Source organism: Tasmannia lanceolata, unplaced genomic scaffold (assembly GCF_043159265.1).
Source record: "Tasmannia lanceolata isolate RefF3 unplaced genomic scaffold, GAP_Taslan_0.1 ptg000008l, whole genome shotgun sequence".
In the NCBI taxonomy this organism is placed as follows: domain Eukaryota; kingdom Viridiplantae; phylum Streptophyta; class Magnoliopsida; order Canellales; family Winteraceae; genus Tasmannia; species Tasmannia lanceolata.
The window spans coordinates 31,895,459-31,913,367 of record NW_027518685.1 but is presented as its reverse complement, the minus strand read 5'-3'; the positions used below and the strand labels follow the sequence as shown (position 1 = coordinate 31,913,367).

The window sequence follows — 17,909 nt, the reverse complement described above, 5'->3', positions numbered from 1 at the left end:
TCGGGCTCAACCCGAAGCGAACCGGACGGGTTGGGAAAGCCAACCTGATTTAGTTTCCGTTAGGGTTAGGGTTGAGGCCTTTGCAACCCGACCTGAACCCAACCTCCGTCCTCTAATTTCATCTTGATTTTCTCTGGGTGATGTTTCTTTCTTGTATTTTTCTATCCGGCTCTTGGTGAACCCGAACACGACCCAACTCGAGGCTCAGGTTGGGTTAGGTTGACCATCCTTGACCCGAGGCTCAGGTTAGGGTTGAGGTAATACTATCTTGGGTTGGGCTAGGGTTGGCATCAACCCGATCCAACCAGACCCGAGTTGCACCCCTACTAGTAATGAGAGATTTTTTGGGAGTGGTAATAGCGCTTGACATCTCTTATCATAACATGGTAGTGGGAATATCAGTAGCCTTACTTTATTATAGCATTATAAAAATGATATTTGCCTAGCAACTTCGCGGAGATACATTTCACAGCTGACTTGCACGAGGGAACAGTCACCACACTTTTTAGCTGATTTTGTCTTATTTGTTTAATTCATCTGAGTTGGATGGTCTGCAGTGCAAAAGTCAGCCGCAAAATAGCTTTCTAGCTGATTTTGTCTTATTTGTTTAATTCATCTGAGTTGGATGGTCTGCAGTGCAAAAGTCAGCCGCAAAATAGCTTTCGGGGAAACTGCCTAGCAAATCCCATGTAAAATAAATAGAGAAATCTCCTTATGAGGGTTATAGTTTGGATGCCCCAAAATAGCAGACCCTCAGGTGGGGGTGCAATTTGGGTAGGATCAGGTTGAGCTTTTGCTTAAAAAGAATTGGAATCAACCCGAGCCCAACCAAATTTTATGGTAAAAGCTCAACCCGACTTCCTAAAAATAGACCCGAGTTCTGCTGTTCATAATCTTCTCCTGTGCAGGAAAATTTGGGGCTGTTTCAGAAGTTCTGATGTTAAAAGTATAAAAGATTACATAACACCATCTCCAACGGCTTAAGCTTTCGGAGTAATTGGTTGTTTGAAGCACTGCATAGTTGAAGCTTGTTAAAGTATAAAAGATAAATAACGCCTTTCTCCAACAGCTTAAGCTTTTGGAGAAGTTGGTAAGTTAACATGCTATCAGAGCCAAAGGTCTCGAGTTTCCGGATATCAAAAATCCACATGCGATGGTCGGCCCAAGTGGGACCACATGTGCCACGTGCTTGTCAAGTGGGCCACACGTGCGGGAGAGTGTTAAAGTATAAAAGATAAATAACGCCTTTCTCCAACAGCTCAAGCTTTTGGAGAAGTTGGTAAGTTTACAAAGCTCATGATGGAAAATCAGGAGGCAAATGACAACCCCACTTCAAATTTCTAAAATGCTTAAAAACGACAAAACAGGCTGCCCAACAACCCATATCCATATTTATGTCCGTGCACTTTATCCCTACAAGCTTTGTTTTTTGGTAGGCCAACCTCCCACCTCAGGGAGGAAGAACAAACCCTTTTTACAAGCATGTTTAAAAATTAACAAGAAACCAAGAAAGCAAAGGTTTGAGTCCCCAAATCCATTTCCCAATGATTTAGCAATCCCTCCAATCAACATGCTCTCAGTGGTTGAAGCTCCTTTTCAATTGGTACAAGAAGTTGAATGAAGAAAAGTCATTTGCACTCTATCAAGATTCAGCTCCTTTTTGCTCTGGTTTTACCTCATGGCATCCTTGTTTTCTTGGTTCTACCTAATTTGGCTCCACCATCTGTAGTTTGATTCTTACTAGGAGATCAAATGACTGGTTGAATTATTCTAAATCTTCTTTGAACTAAAAATGAATGATACTGATTTCTTGCTATGACGCTGTTAATGATGAAATAGATTAGTTCAATAGATTTATCAAACCAAAGCAAGAGGATTGTCCTCCAAGTTATTCTTGACAATGTTCGAGAAAGGCTTAGATTTCTAAGCCTGGACGACGATACAACTAGCCGCTCGGTCCAGATTGCTCACAACTTTGGAAGCTATATCAAACCAAAGCAAACCAATCACGATATCTGCAGATGGGAGCTCCCCAAAGAAGGCCACTCCAGAGTGAATACAGATACTTCTTTGGCTGGGAAAAAAATGCCTCTATTGGTGACATCCTGCGTGACTCAAGAGGCCTAGTTCATGGGGCTTTCTCCAAAAACATGGAGAACGAAGAAATTCAAGAACTCGAAAAGCAAGCCATATACCAAGGAATTCTTCTAGCTATGGAGATGAAAGTTGAGAATTTATGGATTGAGACGGACTCCCTTTATGCAGTAAACGTCATAAAAGGTGCCCACAACAGCCCTTGGAAAAAGAAGGCAACTTTTGCAAACATAAAGAAAAATCTAAGAAGTTTCAAGACAAGGAAAATCAGTCATACATGGAGAGAAGCAAATGCGGTTGCGGATTTTCTCTCGAAATCAGATTGCCCTTGCAAGGGGGCCTTTCATCCTTCCCTCTTCCCTCCCGCCCCCTTCTCGAGATTGCATCCCTAAATAATTCGAGCATGTCCTATTCAAGATTGTAATTTGTTCTTATAAATGAAATCTGGTAAGGGTCAGCCTAACCCCAGCTTACTTACCAAAAAAATAGATTATAAGCATGAATTCAGAATTTAAATAAGAGAAGGAACAATTTTGTTGAACTGAAATATAGAGAATGAAATGAAATGTCTATTGTAAAGAAAGCAATTCTCTGTTTGTTATAATCACAACCAAAGACCTGGTAAATATAAGAGATAGGACAGATTTTCATAGGAACAATTATGTTGAACTGAAATATAGAGATATGAAAAAGCGAGATATCGGCTGTAAAGAAGGCAATTTTCTGTTTATTATAATCTCAACCAAAGAAACGGGTCCTAACCGGTTAAATATAAGAGATAGGACAGATTTTCAACTAACAAAATGGGTTACATATCAGATTTGGTTAATCAGTAGCGTTTAATCTTAATAGAGTACCTAAGCAACTTATTTTCAGGCAATGAAAATAAACGTATATCACAAGGAACATTAATAGGTAGTATAATGGGATTAGTAAACAATGGAGATGCCTTTGAAGTGAAATCAGCGAGATAGACAAGTAAATAGGAAAATAAAAAAAAATGACGTGTGATGGGAAATAAAGAGATTGGGTTAGAGTTAAACTTATAGAACTAAAACTCTTATTTTGATAATAGGGATACTATTTCAAATTAGTTAAAAAAACAATTTAAACAACGAGCAAGGTGAAGAAACAGTATGAGGTGACTAATAAAAATCAATGGATAAATCCAATATAAGAAAATGCATGTGGGATCCATAGACAATGATTATTCTGATTAATTCGTGACAGCTATAAAGATTTATCCATTTTTCCTATCCAGAGTCCTGATAACATCGGTGAGTAGTTTTTAAGCAATAAGGTTAGTTTTTCTTTAATGGAATCAAGCATACACAAATGGATTTAATGGGGGATCTTTTTGAGGAGATCGAGGATCTAGAGAAAATTTGTGGCGATTTTGACAGGATTTGAGCATTTGGGTCAAGATTTGGGCTTTCCCTAGTTTTTTCGTGTATACAAGAACAGGGTTTTGAGACAGATGCTTGTGAGTTAGGGTTTCAAGGAGCTGCATGGTTTTCTAAATTTGATAGGTTTTCACAAATTTGATAGGTTTTCTGATTTTTTTTTTGTACTTAAAGAGGAGAGGAGTGTGAGCTAAAATAATGATAAATCCTGTGGGTGTTTTGATAATGGTTTAAAAAAATAAAAACTCGCATGCATAAACTTGCATGCTAATATCACTAAGGCTAGATAAATTGTAATTTTCAACTAGGTTACTATATGATACCATTACAACTGTTATGAATAAATAGTTTTGAGGATATTACACTTAAAGACATGAAATGAAAAGTTACCATATTGCATATACCATTAGCCCAAACAAGATATAGAATCAGAACAAAAAAATACGAGTATGTAGAACCAATTTGATAAACTGGCATGCTTTCTATCTGCTGCTGCCTATCTTATAACCTCAAAGACAAAGAGGTAATTCTTCGAAGATGAGTTTCAAGTTGAAGCTACCAAAGATTTTGCTTTTAAACAAAAGATTTTATAGAAAGGATTTTTTTATGTTCTTTATCATAAACTTTGTCAACATTCTTAACAAACTGACTCCTCTTCCTATTGATCTAAAATTCTGACCAAGTCAACCAAGCCTATAGTATGGACGACTTGACATACCAAACCCTTTACCTGTGGAATTGGCGTTTAAACAATTTTGAAACCCAGAGTTCCAGGTAGGTAGAAGATCCGATATCAGATACAAAGAACTACGCGTTCTATGATTATATAAGCAAGCAATATAAGCAAGCAATAAAGAGAGAGATTTTGATGTTCCTTTTTGTTTTTTAATCCTTTATGAATCTTTTTTATATAAAACTTTTATATAAAATAAACGAACAGGGCAGACCACTAAATGCCTCCACTCACTCAAGATACTGCATTTGTCTAGTGGAGCCTCTCATGACTCTAATTGTATAAGACCTACAATGTATAGAAAAAGTAGGTGCTACCTACAGTTACAATCAGTCAAGTCTTTCTCCCCAAAGAAAATAAAGGTGCTTTTTTGGATATAAATTGCTAGATGAAAGTTGATGAGGAACAGCTACTATATGACCTGAGAATGGTAGTCTTTTGGGCCTCTTTTTCATCTCACTCTACTATTCTGCATATAGAGTAACACAAGAAGTTGGTCCATAAGCACGCAAGTATTCCAATAAATTTGCTAAGTTATTCATTAGCTTTTCCAAATTCAAATTTGAAGCCCTGGGAAATAGATAGGGCTCAAAAAGTTCTGAACAAATGGAAAGAGAGGAACGTTAGGGGCGTAGTTAAAACTCCCCAATTTATTTTCACGAAAGTGATTGTGCTAACCATATCATGGACTAGGGCCCTCCTCAACTTTAGGTTTGTGTCAGCCTACAATCTTTGGCATGGCTGGAAAGAGGTTTGCGCCAATGGTAAGCAAAGGGAGATTATTTCTCAAGGTTGGGATCCACCGAAACAGGGATATCTAAAGCTAAATTTCGACGGTTCAAGCTTGGAGAATCCTGGGCCAGCAGGAGTAGATAGCCTCCTAAGAGATGATGGGGAGCAACAGAATGGGCATTTTCAGGCCTTATCGCGGTTGTAGAATCTAACGAGGCGTAGATTAGAGCGGTGCTTCAGAGCATTAGGCTGATTGAGCTGAGCATCCTAGATCAACTGATAATGGAGGGCGATATGCCCACTGGATTGACGACATCATGGATCAAGTGGAAGGTTCCTCCATCTCCTTTCATCATGTAAGAAGATCGGCAAATTCCAATGCAGACAAGCTAGCAAGGTAGGGAGCTGCGAAGAATGCCCTAGGGATATATGACTTTCTTCCACCTTGAGGGTTAATTGTTTGTGGTAATTATTGATTTCTCCTCTCTTTTTTCTTATTATTTTTTTGTCATGTACTGACCCGCTGACCATCTTGATCGAGGGGTTTAGTCCCCTTTTTTCATATTAATGCAATTCTTTACCATATATATATATATATATATATATATATATATATATATATATATATAGAAAACGGTTTCTACACATGTGTGTAGGAAGTTCTCTACACATTAGTAACGCGTTTTCAAGCTTTTAACGACAGCCCTTAGATTAATGTGATCTCAGCCCTACGTTCATATAAACCTCTCCATCGAGCAAAGCCCAAAAACAGACGGAAAAAAAAACCCAAAAATGGCGTGCGTCTCCTCCTCTCTTTCTCTGAAACCCTAGCTAGCCTCAACCCAAAAATCTCGTCTCCTCGCCCTCATCTCCTCGCCTCTCCATCTCGGGTTTCCACCTCCTTCCCCAGGTAAGGGTGAAACCTCTCCATCTCGGGTTTCCACCTCTCCAAGAACGAGACAGAGAGAAGAAGAGGCGAGGATCTCCTTCGTTATCTTCGTCTCTCTCTCTCTCTCTCTCTCTCTCTCTCTCTATTGCTTTTCTTATTTTTACCAACAGATTTCATGGTTTTTTGGGTTTTTTTCTCTTCCCTTTCTGTGAATATTTGTGGGTTTTTTGCAGGGCTCGTTCTCTTCGTAAATCCCAGCTGAAACCGTCGCCCTCATCTCATCGGGTGAGGATCTCCTTCACCAGGTAAGTCCTCCACCCCTTTCTTTATTTTTCCATTTTTTTTTTTGCTAAAAGAGGAAGAATCAGGCGATGAGGGCGAAACGAGGAAAAATCGGGCATCTCAAATCTCACCCTCTACCCAAATCTCACCTCCCACTTCTCACCCTCTACCCATTCGTGCCCTCCCAAATCTCTCCTCCCATCTGCCCTAACCCTTTCTCTCCACCCCTCACTTTCTTTTTCCATTTTTTTTTTAAAAAGAGGAAGAATGGGGCGTAGATTTTGTCGTTGTGTGGGATAAAAAAAACCCGATTTTGAGGACATGTTTTAAGCCTAAAAAAACCCGATTCTGTGACATTTGAAGTGGAAATATGGGATATGTTCTGATTGTGTTTCCATGGCCGCAATGAAACCTTATTTGCATTCAAATCATTGTGGTTTTATTGATATTGTTAATCCCTGTTTTTTTTGGTGCAGATAGTTAAGATTAATCGATGGCGTCGTCTACTGAGAGTCATCGTAGTTCAACTGTGATGAATTGTGAGTGTCAAAAGAAAGCCTGTATCAGAATAACTAAGTCAGATAAGAATGGAAACCGAGGACGGCCCTACTACACATGTGGATTCGTTGTAAGTAAAAATTCAATACGTTTCAATACGTGTGATTTTATTCCTAAAGCTCATACAACACACAGGAACTTGGCATCAAGAAGTGTGAGTATTTCCATTGGTGTCAAAATGATGTTGACGACAACGAATTTCGTTTGAGGAGGGACAACATGATTGCAAATCAACGTCTGCAAAGGTTGGAGAGCGAGGTTGCCGAATTGAAGGTGTTGGTGCAACAGGGACGTGAAGCCATTAAAGTGTTGGAAAGGTTGGATAATGAGGTTGTTGAATTGAAGGTGTTGGTGCAACAGGGACGTGAAGCCGTTAAAGTGGTCGAGAATGAAACTGGGTGGATTAAAGTTATAGGTGTTGTGGTTTTTTTCCTTGTTTATTTTTTTTATGAATGTAGCAGTAAGTGAGGTGGGAAGAATGAAAGAGTCTCAATCATATTGTAACAGACATCATCTCTTGTAATGCTTTGCTTGTATAGTTGTAAGCTTCATACGCTTTCGCCATTGTTGCACTTGTAAATGCTTTAACCACAATCCAATGCTTTGAGACCTCCAGCTTTGCCACTTTGTGAAGCTTTTTCCATATGTAAATCTACCTGGTCAGCGAGGAGAATCACATTTGAACCACCTGCCAGTGCAACGATTCTGAATTTATCTGGGTTCTCAGCCACAATGTCCAATGTCTGAAATCACCAAATCCAGATGATTTTTAAGCAGTTAAAGAATAAAAGAACTTTGGCAACAGGTAATAGGATCCGTTAAAAATAAACAAAGACAAGCATACTTTCGAGGGATGAGAAGCTAATAAAGGGTGAAACTGTTTTAGGGAAGAGTTAGATGCGTGTATCTCCACCTACTACATGCTAGCCCAAATCTCTCTACATCCCTACCAAATGTCATAACTAGATATAATCCACCTAGCAAACATGGACTATTGGCTCAAGAAGAAACAGTCTAAAACCTCAAAGAGAAGTACCATACGGCTGTCCCTTGGACCCGAAGACTAGTGAGATTCCATGTTGTAATGTATGGCATCAGCATGCCTTTCTCTGTATTGTTTTTCCATATTCAAAGATCTTCCAATGATATGACTAGGACAAGTTAGCTACAGAGAGTGTGGAAAGAGCTTTTTGGCAATTGTAGATTCTATTCCTCTGTAGCAGCTGCTGGTTTTCTAGGATCGGAGGGACATTTCGTAGGGTCTGATGCTGCTGTGTTCTTTTTGGTTTTTCTGTCAGGTTCTTTAGGCAGATAGTGCTGGCTTTTTTCTTATTGAGTCCTCATGTAGGGGTTTAAGGACAGATCGTCTTATCCTGTTGTAAAGATTTGGTCATGAATATATTTCTGTTTTTGATAGAAAAAATGTTGCTTACTTCTGAATTAATAAATCTCTCGACTCACCTCGAGATTCTATTTAATAGAAATTGTATATGTAGCACATGAACTGTTTCTTTCCAGCCTATATTCAATTAAATACTATTTGTACTTGATTTTATATTGAAGCTGTTGATATGGGGAGTCTTTTATTTGCCTGGGACTTTTGAAAGAAATGAAAACTACTACTTCCTGTTCGTCCATTATCTCTACAATTTACAATATATTTGGTCTCATGATGCACAAGTCGCTTAATTCTCTTCAAATGAATTTCATGCAGGTTCAACATTGTGGGTCAGGTAACTCAGAAATCTTGAATAAAATCAATGATCAATAAAATCAAACCATTGCAGGAATCACAATGGTCGTTTACCTTGAATGAAAGAAGCTCCAATGAGACTCTATATAATTCCTCTTCTTTGTGGAGCTGTCATACGACAACAAAATTAAAGATAGGATCAACTGGTTTGCACACAAAAATTTGATGACAATCCTCTTATTTACAATCAACATCTTTTGGAACCTTGGTGTGCGCATTTTCCCCCAGAAATACTAGAAGGCCCCAAAGCTTTTCCCTACAAAGACGCCACGCATTTTGTGGAGTTGTCATAGACCCGAACTCTATACATGGAGGTAGGCTCATTGCATACAGTTGCCATTCTCATTACATGGTCACTGTCGAAAGGATTTTCTCTTAGAAAATACTAGGGGAGGAAAAAATAGATATGGGTTATATATTTGATGATCCAAACCAATTATACGTGAGTGCCGCTCATTAATCTTCTATATAAAAGATGACTGTAAAAGAAGCAGAATTTTTTTCAAACAAAAAAAACCTATATAATGTTTGTACTTTGTATCCAGATTCTCAATCCCAAATTAAAAATATTTTGGTCACCAATACATAGACATGCTCATAGCCACAAAAAACAAATTTCAATAACCCAATGAGATATGTAGAAGTAGCTCAACTTTATGGGGCATGGTTTCAAAAAGATAACCATTCAGTTGAGCTAGAAACAAGTTACTTTCCCTTGTTTCTACCTGGAGAGACAGAATCACGAGCAAAATTAGTTAAGCCCAGCCTCAAAGCTCCAAGGTTCACACCATTACCAACCAAAATGCTTGTTACTCCCATGTTCGAGACCTGTAGAGAATGTTAACCAAAGTTACATGAATGGTATAAATGTAAGAAGGTGAAGAACTAAATACATAATGGATTTTCCAACTTGAAATATTCTATAACTATGGAAAGAATACAGAAAACTACGAAGATATAAATGAATTTGAAATGCTTCAGAAGAAAAATGCAAGAGTTTTAATTAAAAAGAATAGAAGCATTATGATTGTTTCAATAAATCTATTAAAAGTAGATTTCATTGTAAACACTTACTAACTGCACTCCAACGGTGGTCGCATTGAGATTTAAAAACATACCTCTTCCTCGAGTATGTTTTTGCACGTGGTCGCATAATGGCCTTTTTCTCCACATTTTTTACACGTCGTTTGCTGCTTCGGTTGAGATTGAGAGGCCTCCACTGGAGATTTAAACCTTATAGCATTTTTTGGCCGACCCTTGGTTCTCACAACTTGAGGGTCGTGAATACGTATCTCGAGAGGATATTTGGATTGTACTTGACTGCCACTGCTTTCCAAGACACTCTCCTTGTCTTTATTTGCTTGTTCGCATTCCGCCACCCACACATTTAAGTCTTCTTCCATCTTCTTCAAAATGCTCTTCTTTCTCGGGTGTTCATCTAGTACTTTATGAACCCTTGATGTAATGCACCATCTCTCAAATGAAGTTACTTCGTCACTATCTCCTATGCTTGTAGATGCGAAACTATTCACTTGATATCTCGCCCCAATGGTCCACCTATTTAAGAGATATCGCTCAGGAATAGAACCTAAACACCTCATATCCATTATGCGAAGTATGTGTCTACATAGAATCCCCGCGGTCTCAAACATCGCACACTCACATGTAGCATTAACACCTTCTGATACATCATATATAACCTTGTAACTCTTCCATTCCTCCTCATTACGCATTCTTACCTTGTATTCAGTGACGTTCTCATTCTCACTCTCCTTGTCCTCCCAACAATCAATACTCGCTAGAAATTGAAGTTGGAACAAGTCAAAAAATTTCCTAGTATAACACTTTGCAGCATCTGCTTCCAATGTGCTCTTTGTCTTCAATATTGCATGTGATGATTTAGTCCTCCAATCCTCTTCAGCTTCCTTTTTCCGCCGAGCCACAAGTGCATTTTCATATTGTACCACGAATTCTTCTAAAGTGGTACTTTGCTTAACAAATCCATCAAAGAAAGCATTAATGCTTTCGCTTCGTGCACTTGAAGTCATTCCAGCTGTGAATGTGTCTCTAAAATAAGCAGGAACCCAGTGCATTCGTAAATCCCACATCTTACATAACCAATGTCTTTCATCTAAATTATATTTCTCCACCAAACCTCCCCATTCCTTCTCACTATCGGCTTTGTATTTCCTATAAAACCAATGGTTGTATTCCTTATAAAACTGACTAGTTGCATCTCGCATGTCTGGAACATGCTTAACTAGATGCCTACTAATGTGCCAAGAGCAAAAGCGATGGCGTGTATTTGGAAAAACATGCCTAATCGCGTTTCTCATCGCCCCATCCATATCAGTTATTATACACCCTGGAGCTTTGTCAAACATGCATTTTAACCACTGTCGAAACAACCAAGTGAATGTCTCCTCCGTCTCATCTGCTAGGAGGGCACAACTAAAAAGTGCAGACTGTCTGTGGTGGTTTACGCCGGTAAATGGTGCAAACGGCATCCTATACCTGTTCGTCTTATAAGTGACGTCAAAAACAATTACGTCGCTAAAGGTTAGGTATGCCTCTCTAGCCCTTGAATCCGCCTAAAACATCGATCTCAGGTTTCCATCAACATCTATCTCCATGGCAAACTAAAAATTCGGATCTTCCGCTCGTTTCTGTTGGAACTGAGAAGCCTCGTCCCATGTTGTTAGCCCTATGTGCTCTCAAATGAGACGACACCTGATCTGGTGTGAGAGCACTAGATGAACCATCATTTGAAGCGTTAATTGCCCTTGCAATGCCAGAAGGACCAAACACATCACTGTGCATTTTATCCATCAACTTTTTACATGAGGCTTTCTTATGTAATGTATTATGTGAATGATGCAATCGTGTCTTCAATGGAGATATAAGATCATGGCAATGTTCTTCCACAAAAATTCTAACTTCCCACTTATCCTCTTTTGTCAAATTGATCTCCGTCTTTGCCTCCCAACCCTCTCTTGTTTCACAACGCCGCTTCACATCCATCCCAATCTGTCTCTTATCATTAGGATTTCTCAATCCCTCTTTATCACATACATAACTCTTCCTTATAGGTTCACCTGTTTTGATCGACCTATTGGTCCTGCCTTTTCGAATTCCAAAACCTGTACTCAACGCATATGAGTTATAGAATGCATAGGCATCTTCACAATTATCAAAAAGCTGGCCTTCAAAAGGTTTGCTAGCTAAAACACTCGCCGCATCATCCTTATTAGGCGTTTCTGAGGTACCAGTACCGCCCTCGTCATTATCAACCCAACCTAGCGGTTCCTCTTCATCACCCATCTCTAATCTATTTCTCTCATCAACACATAACCTATCGGCTTGCGACATTGTATCATCAGCCATAATTAATCTATTTTCATCAACCTCCACAATAGACAGCCCAAACGGAACCATATACTCTAAAGGAGGATCAAAAAACCTGAAGATGCAAGTGATCGACCATACAAACCCAAAAAACATCAGATCGAGATAAACATGTAACTTCAAAATTTAGAAAATTGCAAATTGATGAGATAAGTAAATAGAAACCGTAAAGATGAATCTCACACCAAAAACCACCATCGTAAGAAACCAAAAACCAAGAAGTCTATATAGTAGCTACTTATAGAAAGCATTGGTTCATCTACAACTCCTATTACCACAGAGTATCTTAGATTGGGTTAAAAGTTTTAGACAGAGATATAGGGTCCATAATACACCTCAAAATAAACCAATCATCAGTATAATACAGTTGTGAAACCCTAAAATAGAGAAAAACACATTAAAAAACCAACATCACAACCCAAAAATCATTTATAAACAATATCAGTAGAGAACAATATTGATTGAAAAAAATCAGTTGAGAACAATATCAGTTTCAGAACAATATCAGTTGATGACAATATCAATATCAGGTTAGAACAAAATCCATAAACTCATATTGTTCTCAACTGAAAATAAAATCCATCAACTCATATCATTTGTGAACAATTTCGATTTAGAGAAAGTAAAGCGATTCTTCGCTTAAAAAACCCCATAGACCCACAAGTCCAAACAGTAGATGGAAAAATCTTTGCTGGTTTCATGGCCTGTAAGGAAGTAATTTACTTTGCTTAAAACCCCATACCCCGATAGAAAAATCTTTACTGGTTTCATTGCCTGTAAGGAAGTAATTTACTTTGCTTAAAACCCCATACCCCATACCCCTATAACAGAGCTTCTATTATGTCTATTCGATGAAGCCATGACAGATTTTTTTTATCCCACACAACCACAAAATCTACACCCCATTCTTCCTCTTTTTTAAAAAAAAATGGAAAAAGAAAGCGACGGGTGGAGAGAAAGGGTTAGGGCAGATGGGAGGAGAGATTTGGGAGGGCACGAATGGGTAGAGGGTGAGAAGTGGGAGGGTGAGATTTGGGTAGAGGGTAGAGGGTGAGATTTGGGATGCCCGATTTTTCCTCGTTTCGCCCTCATCGCCCGATTCTTCCTCTTTAAGCAAAAAAAAAATAGAAAAATAAAGAAAGGGGTGGAGAAGGACTTACCTGGTGAAGGAGATCCTCACCCGACGAGATGAGGGCGACGGTTTCAGCTGGGATTTACGAAGAGAACGAGCCCTGCAAAAAACCCACAAATATTCACAGAAAGGGAAGAGAAAAAAATCCAAAGAACCATGAAATTTGTTGGTAAAAATAAGAAAAGCAATAGAGAGAGAGAGAGAGACGAAGATAACGGAGGCGAGGAGGCGATCCTCGCCTCTTCTTCTCTCAGTCTCGTTCTTGGAGAGGTGGAAACCCGGGATGGAGAGGTTTCACCCTTACCTGGGGAAGAAGGTGGAAACCCAAGATGGAGAGGCGAGGAGACGAGATTTTTGGGTTGACGCTAGCTAGGGTTTCAGAGAAAGAGAGGAGGAGACGCACGCCATTTTTGGGTTTTTTTTTCCGTCTGTTTTTGGGCTTTGCTCGATGGAGAGGTTTATATGAACGTAGGGCTGAGATCACATTAATCTAAGGGCTGTCGTTAAAAGCTTGAAAACACGTTACTAATGTGTAGAGAACTTCCTACACACGTGTAGAAACCGTTTTCTCATATATATATATATATATATATATATATATATAGAGAGAGAGAGAGAGAGAGAGAGAGTAGTGTTTCTGAGCTCGAACTCAGATAGTGGGCCCATGTTTTTGGGGGGATCCAAAGCATTCATTTAAAAGGCCCTATCATGGATAGGGTGTGTACCAAAAATCAGGTCCATAGGATCATCCTAACCCTTCTATTTGTGGAGGGAAAAATGGACATATACTGTTTCTCCACAAATCTGCCCAGTTTTTGGAGCTGAATTTAAGTGGACACCCTATCCATGATAAGGGCTTCCAAATGAATGCTTTGGATCCCCCAACAATGTGGGCCCACACCTATTTCTGAGCTCATATAAGCTTACCTGAGCTCTAGCTCAGAAACACTATTCTCATATATATATATATATATATATATATATATATGAGGAAAGTGAAGCTACACACTCCTGTAGCTAACTTAGCTACACCGACGGCTTAAAATACAGTGGGCCCACATTGTTTGGGTGATCCAAACCATTCATTTGGTAGGCCCTCACATTGATAGGGTGTGCCCAAAAAATCAGCTCCATAGGATCATCCCAACCCTTCAAACTGTGGAGGCAAAAATGGACAGATTTGTGAAGGTTTTTACACGTCCATTTTTGCCTCCACAAATCGTAGGGTTGGGATGATCCTATGGAGCTGATTTTTTGGGCACAACCTATCTATGTGAGGGCCCCTCAAATGAATGGTTTGCATCACCCAAACAATGTGGGGCCCACTGTATTTTAAGCCATCGGTGTAGCTAAGTTAGCTACACGAGTGTATAGCTACACTTCTCTCTCTCTCTCTCTCTCTCTCTCTCTCTCTCTCTCTCTCTATATATATATATATATATATATATATATATATAGAGAGAGAGAGAGAGAGGAAATGGTTTGTGTGTAACTGCACAGATAAGCTATCTGTGCATGTCTACACAAACCATGGGGGGGGGGGGGGGGGGGGGGGCACATTTTTTGGGGGATCCAAAGCATTCATTTGGAAGGCCCTTCCATGGATAGTGTGTGTACCAAAAATCCGCCCTTTAGGATCATCCTAACCCTGCCATTTGTGGAGGGAAAAAATGGGCAGAAACAGTGTCTGTCCATCTTCCCCTACAACTTTGATTGGGTTAGGATGATCCTATAGGTACACACGCTATCCATGGAAGGGCCTTCCAAATGAATGCTTTGGATCCCCCCAAAAATGTGGCCCCCACTATGGTTTGTGCAGCCATGCACAGATAGCTTATCTGTGCAGCTGCACACAAACCATTTCCTCATATATATGTCTGTGTCTGTGTGTCTGTGTGTGTGAGTGACCCTCCTAATAGTTTTAATGAACCTAATCCGCAAATTTAGTGAATTGAAGCCACCATGTGAACTAAGCAAATTGGGTTCATTAGGTAGGCACATATAAAGAACTTCAAAACCAAATCAAACCACCTAGCAACTACAATGCAAACAAATGTTTACATGATATGTTGCATACTAGTTTCAGTGTAATATTGGAAATATATAAACAGATATTCAAAAGAACCCAAAAAACATGCACTCTAAATTTAAAATAAACAACTAAGAACATGGTGAGTTGAGGAAACCAGCACCCGAGCCATTATAATCTGCTAAGAGGCATTCCATCCTCGACAAAACCATCAATTCAAATACAAAAGTCACAATTTACTCAAATCTAATAAAGAAGTCCCAAATCAATAATAAAAATCCCTAAAGGGCGGTTGTCCATCAGCAAAGGAAATTTCACCCAAACAGAACAATTCTCCATTTCCCAATGCAAGTGACTAGAAGGGTATAAGACAACGGAACAGAAAAGGGTAGAAAATATAAAACTACAAAATTTCCAGTCCAGCAAAGATCCGAATGTTCTAATAAACTACATTAAGAAACAAAAACAGATACACTAAACCCATGCAATTCAACAATTTCAAAAGAACAGAAACAGAACAAGATGTAAATTTCATTCAGACTGATCAAGCCCGCCTCCTTTTATTTCCCAATGCCTGTAGTCTAAAGCCCTGTTCGTTTTGAATTTTGAGTCCAAAATTGATTATTGAACTCAAAATTGCATTTAATTTTGAACCCAATAATCAGTTTTGGACTCAAAATCCAAAACAAACAGGGCCTAAGTCAATGCAGCCCAGAAAGGGGAAAGCATAAAAGAAACAAAAGTTTCTAGTAAAGATCGGTGTTGTATTCAACTACAAAAACAATAGCAGATAAATTACACCCACATAGTTCAATAATTTCATAAACAAAAGTACGAAAGAACAAGAAGAAAAATCCATTCAAATTGAATAATGCTACCTCCTTTTATTTCCCAAAACCCAGAAAGGGAGAAGCATAAACGATACAAAATTTCAATTAAGAATTCAACTGTGAGAACAGCAGATAAATTACCCCCACATAGCTCAACAATGTCAGAGAAACAGAGGCTAAGAAGACTTTTAGAACTTACCCATGTCTAAGAATCACTTGTTCATCACACTCACCCCATCCTTCCCCGCAATTATAACAGCAGTAGCCATGTCAAGAAACAGCCCATGCTCCACCACCCCTTCAAACGCGGAGATCTCCTTCCCCGCTGATCCAGCATCCTTGATCGGTGTCTTGAAGTACAAATCCACTATATAATTTGAATTATCCGTGACGTACGGCTTCCCGTCGGCATCCACTCTGAGCTTCGCCTCGCACCTGTTGAAGTATGAATAATTAAATAAAACTATCTCGAACAGCTGAAGCTTTTGGAGTAATTGGTTGTTTCATATGGTATCATAGCTATTTCCTACTACATGTTATGGGTTCAAAACCTAACAACTCCTTAATATTAAAATCTACATGTACGGCCAACCCAAAGAATGGGACCACACGAGAGGGGGGATGTTGAAGTATAAATGATTAAATAAAACCATCTCTAACAGCTTAAGTTTTTTTAGTAATTGGTTGTTTCACATGGTATCAGAGCTCAGGTATAAATGATTAAATAAAACCATCTCTCTAACGACCCACCCAAAAAAAAGGAGGGGCTGCACGTGAGGGGAGGAGTGTTGAAGTATAAATTATTAAATAAAACCATCTCTAACAGCTTAAGCTTTCGGACTAATAGCAGAGTTCAAAACCCAACAACTCCTTGATATTAAAAATACACAAGTGCCACACGTGAGGGGGAGTGTTAAAGTATAAGTATAAGCTTTTGGAGTAATTGGATGTTTCACAAGGCATCAGAGCTATTAGGTCACGCCATGTTTTGGGTTCAAAACCCAACAAATCCTTGATATTAAAAATCCATGTGTATGATTAAATAAAACCATCTCTAAGCACTTAAGCTTTTGGACTATAAATGATTAAATAAAACCATATCTAACATCTTAAGTTTTGGAGTAATTGGTTGTTTCACATGATATCAGAGCTATTGCCCCGCTGCAGATTCTTAGTTCATAACCCAACAACTTCTTGACATTAAAAATCCATGCATATGGAAGTATTTAAGTACAAATAATCAAACAAAACTTAAGCTTTTGGATTAAGTGGTTGTTACCCTTCTTCATTGAACAATTCTTGAAGCCTAATCAAATTATACTTCCAACAGAACTGCACAACCTCCACAGGCATTGCAAGCCCGCTCCCACCTAAACCCGAAACAAGCTTAGTCTCATCAGCAACAACAACAAATTTCTTCGACGCAGCCTCCACCATCTTCTCCCTTAAAAGGGCCCCACCTCGTCCTTTCACCAAATTGAGATAAGGATCAACCTCATCAGCACCGTCGATCGCGAGATCAAGGGTAGGATGTTCATCTAAAATGGAGAGTGGAATCCCTAATGAGGCAGCTTGTTCTTGGGTTCTTTTTGAAGTGGGTATTCCAACTATGTTTTGAAGTTGGCCGGAATTTAAAAGTTGGCCGATTTTATCGACGACAAAGGCGGCGGTAGAGCCGGTGCCGAGGCCGAGGACCATGCCGGAGCGGACGTAGTCGACGGCTTTATCGGCGGCGAGTTTTTTGAGGTCATCTTGGGTTAGGGTTAGGGCTTTGATGGTGGAGAAGGGGGTGCGGAGGGGAAGACGAGGGGTGTGGTGGGGGAATTTGAGGGGGGTAGATTTGAGGGAGAGGAAGGATAAGGTGGATGCTGCCATGGGTAGTGGTGGTGATATTGAAAATGGGGGTGGGGGGGGGGAGAAAAAGAGAGGGAGATAGAGGGTGTAGGTGAAGATTGGGGAATGGGAGGTGGAGGGTTTTTTTCTTCCCTTTTACCTCAACCCTTTTGTTTATTTTTTGTTCTTTTGCAAAGGGTTTATGAGGTTGGTAGGAGTTTTTGGGTCATTAGATA

At 39.3% G+C, this 17,909-nt stretch overlaps 2 protein-coding genes across 3 annotated transcripts; one reads left to right on the top strand and one right to left on the bottom strand.

The window, feature by feature from the left end:
- The first annotated feature begins 2,021 nt into the window (after window positions 1–2,021).
- On the top strand, window positions 2,022–2,486 carry LOC143882882 (uncharacterized). Its single transcript, XM_077386270.1, has one exon. The coding sequence runs from the start codon at window positions 2,022–2,024 to the stop codon at window positions 2,484–2,486; it is 465 nt and encodes a 154-aa protein (XP_077242385.1).
- A 6,405-nt stretch (window positions 2,487–8,891) lies between these two features.
- Window positions 8,892–17,876, bottom strand: EMB3119 (Ribose 5-phosphate isomerase, type A protein). 2 transcript variants are annotated; one of them, XR_013253167.1, is made up of 4 exons: window positions 17,120–17,876; window positions 16,040–16,275; window positions 13,010–13,081; window positions 8,892–9,272 (listed from the first exon to the last, which is right to left on the bottom strand). XR_013253167.1 is itself a non-coding variant. In XM_077389261.1 (3 exons), the coding sequence occupies exons 1-2, from the start codon at window positions 17,713–17,715 to the stop codon at window positions 16,053–16,055; spliced, it is 819 nt and encodes a 272-aa protein (XP_077245376.1). In that variant the 5' UTR covers window positions 17,716–17,875; the 3' UTR covers window positions 8,892–9,272; window positions 16,040–16,052. The 2 variants fall into 2 exon arrangements, 1 of the variants encoding a protein (XP_077245376.1); XM_077389261.1 differs by lacking the exon at window positions 13,010–13,081 and having other exon boundaries at window positions 17,120–17,875.
- Window positions 17,877–17,909: the final 33 nt, after the last annotated feature.

Coding starts and splice junctions, on each gene's coding strand:
- LOC143882882 (XM_077386270.1), top strand. CDS start 2,022: ATGGGAGCTCCCCAAAGAAGGCCACTCCAGAGTGAATACAGATACTTC.
- EMB3119 (XM_077389261.1), bottom strand. CDS start 17,715: ATGGCAGCATCCACCTTATCCTTCCTCTCCCTCAAATCTACCCCCCTC. Junction 16,276..17,119: donor GAATTGTTCAATGAAGAAGG/GTAACAACCACT, acceptor ATACTTCAACAG/GTGCGAGGCGAAGCTCAGAG.